The 9,706-nt window shown below is 44.3% G+C and overlaps 1 protein-coding gene across 1 annotated transcript in view; it reads left to right on the plus strand.

The window, feature by feature from the left end:
* LOC126191002 (uncharacterized) overlaps nt 1–7,918 on the plus strand; it is a 132,612-nt gene extending 124,694 nt beyond the window's left edge. Inside the window, exons 5-6 of the mRNA XM_049931684.1 lie at nt 340–456; nt 7,817–7,918. Coding sequence (XP_049787641.1) covers nt 340–456; nt 7,817–7,836 — 137 coding nt within the window. The 3' untranslated portion in view covers nt 7,837–7,918. The remainder of the gene's footprint in view (nt 1–339; nt 457–7,816) is intronic.
* The last annotated feature ends 1,788 nt before the right edge of the window (nt 7,919–9,706 follow it).

A 9,706-nucleotide genomic window follows, 5' to 3' on the forward strand; every position in this document is an offset into this window, starting at 1 on the left:
GTCACAGTAAACTAAATTTGATGAATTAACTTTCGATAATTCATTCATGAAGTTAGAGAGCCTTGGAATTCTGCCGGTACCGACTGATGGGAAAATTCACGGTCAAAGGACGCCCAGTAAAACTTCACCTGCCTCTCTTTCTCCCTACTTATCGTCCATGGCATAGATTTACTAGAAAGCACAAGGTAGTCATTTAACAGAAACCCAAACTAGAGCAAAAAAAAAAAAAATAATCTGTCCGAGACACGGAGCCACCAGTCGTTTACAACTGGAAGATTCGCTTTATTATTTGAGCAAGTACTGACCTCTTTCAATGCACCACTAATGCCTTTGTTACAGTGAGACTACAACTGGGAGCCGAAGGTGTGCCTGTGACGTTCTGGCGGAACGCCACGGCGGGCGGTGCCGTCTTCAACATCACTGGTCGACAGGCCGAGGACTGCGACCCATTCGAACGTAAGTGGTGCCCGAGTTATCTTTCATGGAAGCGGAATCTTCTCTCTCATTCACAGACACTTTATGCAGTTAATGCTTTAGCATTTATTTAATTAAGAAAGTTCCTACACTGCCTGACAATGAAACTTCTCCCCAGTAGTTTAATCTACATCTACATCTACATGATTAATCTGCAATTCACATTTAAGTGCTTGCCAGGCGGTTCATCGAACCACAATCATACTATCTCTCTACCATTCCACTCCCGAACAGCGCGCGGGAAAAACGAACACCTAAACCTTTTTGTTCGAGCTCTGATTTCTCTTATTTTATTTTGAAGATTATTCCTACCTATGTAGATTGGGCGCAACAAAATATTTTCGCATTCGGAAGAGAAAGTTGGTGACTGAAATTTTGACTGCGTCTTGCCGCTTGTGTACTTTACATACGACCAGAATTTCTTCGGATTTTCTACCAAATTTCGAAACAATGTTTCGTTGTGGAACCTATTAAAGGCATCTCGCATTGAAGTCCGTGCCAAATTTCGCGCGTCTGTAAATTTTATCCAATCTTCGGGATTTCGCGTTCTTCTGAACTTAGCGTGCTTTTTACGTTGCCTCTGCAACAGCGCTCGGACCTGTTTGTGTACCATTTGGGGGATCAGTTCCATCTCTTACCAATTTATGAGGTATGAATCTCTCAACTGCTGTTGCTACTATATCTTTGAATTTGAGCCACATCTCGTCTACATTTGTAAAGTCAGTTCGGAAGGAATGGAGATTGTCTCTTAGGAAGGCTTCTAGTGACACTTTATCCGCTTTTTTAAATAAAATTATTTTGCGTTTGTTTCTGGTGGATTTGGAAGAAACGGTATTGAGCCTAGCTACAACGACCTTGTGATCACTAATCCCTGTATCAGTCATGATGCTCTCTATTACCTCTGGATTGTTTGTGGCTAAGAGGTCAAGTGTGTTTACGCAACCATTTACAATTCGCGTGGATTCGTGGACTAACTGCTCGAAATAATTTTCGGAGAAAAACATGTTTTCTGCCTACCACCGGTTTTGACCAAGTATTTTTGCCAACATATTGAGGGAAGGTTGAAGTCCCCACCAACTAGAACCGTATGAGTGGGGTATTTATTTGTTACGGGACTAAAATTTTCTCTGAAGTGTTCAGCAACCATATCATCGGAGTCTGGGGATCGGTAGAAGGAGCCAATTATTAACTTAGTTCGGCTGTTAAGTATAACCTTCACCCATACCAATTCGCACAGAGTATCTACTTCGACTTCACTACAACATAAACCACTACTGACAGACACAAACACTCCACCACCAATTCTGCCTAATCTATCTTTCCTGAACACCGTCTGAGACTTCGTAAAAATTTCTGCAGAACTTATTTCAGGCTTTAGCCAGCTTTCTGTACCTATAACGATCTCAGCTTCTGTGCTTTCTATTAGTGCTTGAACTCAGGGACTTTCCCAGCACAACTACAACAATTTACAACTACAATTCCGACTGTTCCTTGATCCAAGCACGTCCTGTATTTGCCATGCACCCTTTGAGATTGCAGCCCACCCCGTACTTTCCCGAGGCCTTCTAACCTAAAAAACCGCCCAGTCCACGCCACACAGCCTCCGCTACCCGTGTAGACGCCAGCTGAGTGTAGCGAACTCCTGACGTATTCAGCGGAACCCGAAACCCCACCACCCTATGGCGCAAGTCAAGAAAAAATGTGAAGCACCCAGAGGTGGAGAGGATAGGTGATGTTATTTTAGTGATTACAAAATCGAGTCAAACTTACAAAGAAATCGGGAGTATGAGTCCACTCATCAGTATGACGTAACACTCCCTCTGAACTGGATGCATGACTGATACGGTTGTGAATGGAGTCAAAGTTGTTGTACACTGTCCTGAAGCAAGCTGACATATAACTATTGCAACTGGTCCATTGTATAGTTGATACTGGTACTGGGGCGTAGCTAACTCGCGAGCTTGTCCCAAATATGCTCTATTGCAGACCGATCTAGGGATCTTACTGGCCACAGAAGTATCTCAACATCACCCACACCGTTTATAGAGAGACGTGCCATGTCTAGACGAGCATTGTCTTGTACAAAAATGGCACAGCTATGCAGTCTCTTGAGAGGTAGGGCATGAGGATACAGGAAGGCCGTGACGTATCCTTGTACCATTAGAGTCACTGGCAGCCGTAACGTGAAGTCATACTCGATTTATCCCCACACCACGACTCTACGAGTAACACCTATATGACTCTCCAAATTATTGCCAGAATTGGACATCTACATCTACATCCATACTCCGCAAGCCACCTGACGGTGTGTGGCGGAGGGTACCTCGAGTACCTCTATCGGTTCTCCCTTCTATTCCAATCTCGTATTGTTCGTGGAAAGAAGGATTGTCGGTATGCCTCCGTGTGGGCTCTAATCTCTCTGATTTTATCCTCATGGTCTCTTCGCGATATATACGTAGGAGGGAGCAATATACTGCTTGACTCCTCGGTGAAGGTATGTTCTCGAAACTTCAACAAAAGCCCGTACTGAGCTACTGAGCGTCTCTCCTGCAGAGTCTTCCACTGGAGTTTATCTATCATCTCCGCAACGCTTTCGCGATTACTAAATGATCCTGTAACGAAGGGCGCTGCTCTCCGTTGGGTCTTCTCTATCTCTTCTATCATCACTCTCCCGAGGTCGCCGTCCTGCTCGCCGACAATGGTCATCTATCAACCATCCATGCTTCCAGGTCACGCCACCACTCCAAACGCAGCCGTTAGTGTTAATTGCACCCTATGGTAGGGACGATAATTCCCTTGGCTGCTGCTGGTTTCCGACAAATGGTGCGGAATGACAAAGAACGCTGGCCTGATTGCAGGCGCAGATGCGAAGAGATTACGATATGCTTGGTTCACAGTATGGCGGTCCTCCCTTGTGGTGATCAGACGTGGTCGACCACCCCCTTGACGAGTATGCCTACCCTCACAATCCAATGGTGTCCCACTTTCGGCCACCGTCACATTCGAATGCGCCACTAATCTGGATATTGCACGATTCGACCAGCTGGTCAAATGGAAACTCACAACGGGCCCACTTTAGAACTCTGCCATGCGTCAATAAGGCCATCTCACACAAGTAATAGTATCTCTGTGTCCGTTACAGTGGTGAATCAACATCCGACGCTGTTCAGGCCCTTATATACCCTAGCACGCCTGGTAACAACACTGAACGCTAATAAACTCTGGTGGCCTTTCTACCTCTCATAGCGAATTGTAGCTCTCACCATTTACATATCCGCCGAAGGTGTATACGTTACGAAGTTACAGTGACATATGGAAGTATTTCTGGTTGCTTCACTTTGTCAGACAGTGTACATGTGGTGATCCCTGCCGACGCTTATGCAGTCGTCACAGACCGAGCATGGGCTTAGAACACTGCTGGGCTATTTGTTGTATGCTGGCGCGCTGGTGCTGTATAAACGAAAAGGAATTATTCGAATGGGACGGAAATCGGTATAGGTAATGCACATATACAGACACGCTAAAGATTACAGTTTCAGAAAAACTGAATGATTTATTCAAGAGAAGGAGCATCAAAAATTGATCAAGTCAATAACATGTTGATCCACGTCTTGTCCTTATGCAAGCAGTTATTCAACTAGATGTTGACTGATGGAGTCGTGGGATCCTCCTGTTTAATAGGTGTTTTAGATCGTCAAACTCCCACTTAGGTTGGTGGGCCCTGACCGTAATGGTACAGACGTTCTCAATTTGGGAGAGATCAGGTGAACTTACTGGTCGAGGTTGGGTTTGGTAAGCACGAAGACAAACAGGAGAAACTCTCACCGTGTGCGGCCGGGCATTATCTTGCTGAAATGTAAGCTCCAGGAAGGCTTGCCACGATGGACAACAAAACGGGGCGCAGAATATCGTCGACGTACCGCTGCGCTCTAAGAATGCCTCAGATGACAACCAAACGGCACCTGCTATGATAAAACTTACTCACCAGACCATCACCCCTGGTTATCGAGCTGTCTGGCGGGTGACGATCAGGTTGGTTTTCCAGTGCTGTCTGAGGCGTCTCCAGACATATCTCTGCCCCGGAGTCTCATTGCAGAATTGTCTTTAGTGATGAGTCCCGCTTCGAACTGAGCCCCGATGACCAGCGAGGACGTGTCTGCAGAATCCCCTGAGATTGGTCGGACACAAACCTGACTGTCGCCCGATACGGCCCGATAGCCAGGAGTGATGGTTTGGGACGCAGCTTCCTTTCATAGGTTGTCATCCGCGGCGCCCTTATAGCACAGCGGTACGTCAACGATATTCTGCACCCTGTGTGGTTACCTTTCGTGGCAAGCAATGCTGGGCTTACATTTCAGCAAGATAAATCCGCCTGTATATCAGTTTTCTGACTGGTTTGAAGCGGCCCGCCTCCAATTCCTTTCCTCTGCCAATCTTTTCATCCCAGAGTAGCAACTGCAACCTACATCCTCAGTTATTTGCTGAATTTATTCTAATCTCTGTCTTCCTCTACAGTTTTTTCCCTTTTCAGCTCCCTGTAGTACCATGGAAGTTTTTCCTTGATGTCTTAACATATGGGTTATCATCCTGTCCCTTCTTCTTGTCAGTGTTTTCCAAATATTCCTTCCCCCGCCGAATCTGTGGGGAGCCTTACCAGTCCACCTAATTTTCAACATTCTTCTGTATCGCAACATCTCCAAGTGCTTCGATACTCTCTTTTTCTCACAGTCCACGCTTCACTACCATACGGCGCTATGCTCCAAACGTACATTCTTAGAAACTTCTTTCTCAAATTAAGCCTATATTCGACACTAGTAGACTTCTCTTGGCCACAAATGCCTTTTTTGTCAGTGCTGGTTAACTTTTTGTGTCCTCCTTGCTCCATCCATCATGGTTATTTTGCTGCCTAGGTCGTGTCGTGTGACTAGGGCCTCCCGTCGGGTAGACCGTCCGCCGGGTGCAAGTCTTTCGATTTGACGCCACTCCGGCGACTTGCACGTCGATTGGGATGAAATGATAATGATTAGGACAACACAAAATCCAGTGCCTTAGCAGAGAAAATCTCATACCCATCCGGTAATCGAACCCGGGCCCTTAGGCTTGACATTCTGTCGCGCTGACCACTTTTTTTTTTTTAATTGTTCTCATTTTGTTCGTTGTATTTGTTCGGTGCGGATGTCCCATGATACCAGTTCAAGTTCAGTGTTGAGTCGTTGACTCACTTTTTTATTACAGAGGGCAGCTAACTCTCTGACCGAACACGCTGAGCTACCGTGCCGGCGAACACTCAGCTACCGGGGGCGGACACTGCGTAGGTAGCAGAATTTGTTATCTAATTCGCGATCACCAGTTCTGATGTTAAGTTCCTTGCTGCTCTCATGTCTATTACTTCTATTTTCTTTCGTCTTCTGTTTACTCTCAATCCATATTCTGTACTCAATAGACCATTCCAACGAGCAATTCTGTAATTCTTCACCCTCCCATCAGCGAACGTTATCCTTTCACCTTGAATTGTAATCCCACTCTTGATATTTTATTTCCGTCATTGCTTCTTCGGTGTATAGATTGAACAGTAGTCACAGTAAAAGTTAACACTGATTAACGGGTAGTTTTTATTTTGATTAGGAGTCACTTAGATACAGATCATCTATGATAAAGAGCGACATACTCCGTCAGTGCAAAAAATTCTAGACTGAATTAATAAAAAAAGAAAAGGTAAGATGGTGGTTTTAATGCTCCAGGAGTTCTACACAGTCTTCCCCTACTTGAGTACAACCCACGTTCATACAACTATTTGTAACTGCCAGAGGAGTCCTGCGGTCTTGGCGAACCATCAGGGATCCGTTTGCACTTTGAGGTTTTGCTGGAGGTTCGTACAGATGCACACAGTCCCGTCGTCGATGATAATTTTTTAGTGAAAAAAAGTCCGCCTTTTGCATCTCTTTCAGGTTGCGACAAGAGTCTACGTGTAGTTCTTGTTCGGGAGTCAAGGTGCGCAGGATAAACTTTGCAGAAATTTATCTCTTCTACAAAACATTCTGGAGAAAGAATAGGACACTTGATGTAGGGATGTTCAGTTCGTCACTTCATTGAAATTTGTGACATAACAATGTCGACACGCTAACACCGCTTTCTCACAGCTGTCGGTTGCACACAATTGTTGTTTAGAGTTACTTGTTCAAGCTGCCTCCGTAGTTACTGCGCTGACGTCGATTATACACCAGGAGTAAAATCACTTTCGGAAGTTATTGGACAGACGGCGTATGTCTATAATGCTAATGATTCTATCAGCTGGATCTGTGCACGAAACTATTTTTGATGGTATTAGTAATCTAGTAACATACTGACAGACTGATACACTGGCAAGCATTCATTGGCGATACAACTTGTGTCCACATGTTACACAATTATGTTAGCTAGAGTCAATAGAATTAATATGCTAGGTCAGGTCAGTTACTGTGGCTCTTGTATTGTTTTAAACATGTTTTTCGACTTTTCACGGTATGTATGTGAACGCACTGTGAGGTTGGTAACGTGTTGTCATATGTTTTAGAGCATCAGGGTGCCGTGTTGGCGAAGAAAAAGTGCTTTAACACTCATGTCGACGACTTACTTGTTAGCACCTGAAGATGGCCCACTGGTCTGACACCAGCCAGTTATCTTGATGTAACAAACAATTTTTGTTGAGAAAGTAACAGTTACGATGGAAACGAAGTTGTTAATCTCTAATACAGTGGGAACATCAACGTAGGCAACACGTCCACTAACGTTGACGACGACGGCCACTTGGTTTAGGTACTCTGTTTCATTTTCTCTCTACTGAACGCAGAACTGTCGAACGAAATGCGTGTGCAACAACTGCAGATGACGTTCCTCACTATTCCAGTCTGTCAGTTACAAACCTATTTAAATCAAGGTAGGCTTACTACGAATGTCGAAACATCCACTAGGAACCGCGCAACTGCTACGGTCGCAGGTTCGAATCCTGCCTCGGGAATGGATGTGTGTGATGTCCTTAGGTTAGTTAGGTTTAAGTAGTTCTAAGTTCTAGGGGACTGATGACCATAGATGTTAAGTCCCATAGTGCTCAGAGCCATTTTTTTGAAACATCCACTAAATTTTATGTTTAATGGATTACTGTATGATTCGATATCCTAAGAACGTTATGAGCCGCTTTTATACGTCGATTTTTCTTACGTTGTTGTTCTTATAACTGTTATTATTACATGAATTTTATTATTGTATAAGCTGTCTACTTCTCTTTTCCAAGACAAGAAGCGCTTTGTATTATGTTTGTTTTCGAAGTGAGTTGTGTACTAAAAAACTTTTGTTTCCCTTTCAGTGGACGTCCCTCTGCAGTGACGAAGTGGTGTGGCGTCTAATCCGGCTTCGCTTCTGTAGTTGCATACGTTGTGAATGAAACTCGTTACATCAGATCTGTAAGAGCTATTGTAAATTATTTATAATTGGTAAGACTTGTTTGAGCAGAAAACTGACTTCAACTGTGTTGCATATCGCATAGTGGTAATGATTCAAAGTGAAAGAAATCTCATTTTTGTAAAAATTATGAAAGCAAATACAAATAAATGTTATAACTTTACTCAATAAATATTTTGCTTTTCGTAAAACATTCTTCTTAGATTGTGCGACTGAAATTTAAACTGATGTACAAATTAAAAAATTATGAGGCTGTTCCATATTTCTTTTACTGATGACAAAATATTTCCCAGGTAACAAGTAAACATCGCAAACTAATCACCACCGTTGTCGTCCAGATTACAGTATTTGAACGGTTTGGCTAGAAATGAACGTGATAGAAGTGGGAGCTCCAGATGGCGAAGAGTTAAAAGAAAATAGCATTTCTGGCGCAGGTTGGATGAGGCATGAGTTATCTGCGTTAGCGTAGCTTCCTGGCAGTGGCTGGCGCAGCGGAAAGAATACAGATCGTTAATCCGCGGGTCATGAGGTCGTGTTAGACGCTGGGATCTGGAGAGAAATCGACGTTCCAGTACTTCCCAAAGGTGTTCCGTTGGGTTCACTGGGCTCGTGCCGGAACTCTTGACAGGCCAGTCAGTTTCAGGAATATGACTGTCCACAAACCATTGCCTCTCAGAGGTGTTCTCCGACAAGGTGCATTGTGATGCTGATACAACGATCTTTTCCGAATTGTTGCTCTAGCATGCGCGGTACACAACCCTGCAAAACGTCTTCATGTCCGTCTGAATTTAGAGTTTTCTTCGGCGCAACAAGAGGACAATACCCCGGCCACGAAAAACTCCCCCACACCGTAACATCGCGTCCTGCTTACTACACTGTTGATACTACACAGGATGGCAGGTAGTGTTCTCCAGGTATTCGCCAAAACCCAACCCTTCCTTCAGATTGCCACAGGATATACTATGATTTCTCTGTCCAAACCACTGGTTTCCAGTCGTCCACTGCCCAGCAGCATAACTTTTTACACCACCTCGTGCATCACTTAGGACAATAAAAGAAAGGGTGGCTTACGGTGAGCTGCTCGACAATGGTACCCCAATCTTTTTAACCTCTGCGCGCAGTCATTGTGCTAACTCGACTGCTCGTAGCATTTTGCAAATCAGGAGTGATTCCTTCCGCTGGTGGAGTTAGTTGGCTTACAGAGACTAGTCTACTCCTAAATTTACCGAGTTCCCTTCCGCTGGTGGTTGTAGTTGACATCCAATAACGAGTCAACTTACCAGCTCACAGAACTCTCCTAACCGTGTAAGTAGGCTGTTTAGGTTTTTATATTGGTAACGCCACGTAGAGTTCTGTATGAAAATCACTGACTGTGCTGTGTGCAGTCTGTGGCTGGCTTGCATTGTTGGAATATTTGCTATTGTAGTGTTGGGCTGTTGGATGTGAGCAGCGCATAGCGTTGTGCAGTTGGAGGTGAGCCGCCAGCAGTGGTGGATGTAGGGAGAGAGATAGCAGAGTTTTGAGAGCGGACGATCTGGACGTGTGTCCATCAGAAAGAGGAAATTTGTAAGACTGGATGTCATGAACTGATTAAGGTAAATACATTGTTTGTTCTCAATCAAAATCTTTCATTTGCTAACTATGCCTATCAGTAGTTAGTGCATTCAGTAATTAGAATCTTTCATTTAGCTGGTAGTATTGGCGCTCGCTGTATTGCAGTGTATTGCAGTAGTTTGAGTAACGAAGATTTTTGTGAGGTAAGTGATTCATGAAAGGTATAGGTTATTGTTAGTCA

The sequence above is a fragment of the Schistocerca cancellata genome, chromosome 6 (assembly GCF_023864275.1).
Source record: "Schistocerca cancellata isolate TAMUIC-IGC-003103 chromosome 6, iqSchCanc2.1, whole genome shotgun sequence".
In the NCBI taxonomy this organism is placed as follows: domain Eukaryota; kingdom Metazoa; phylum Arthropoda; class Insecta; order Orthoptera; family Acrididae; genus Schistocerca; species Schistocerca cancellata.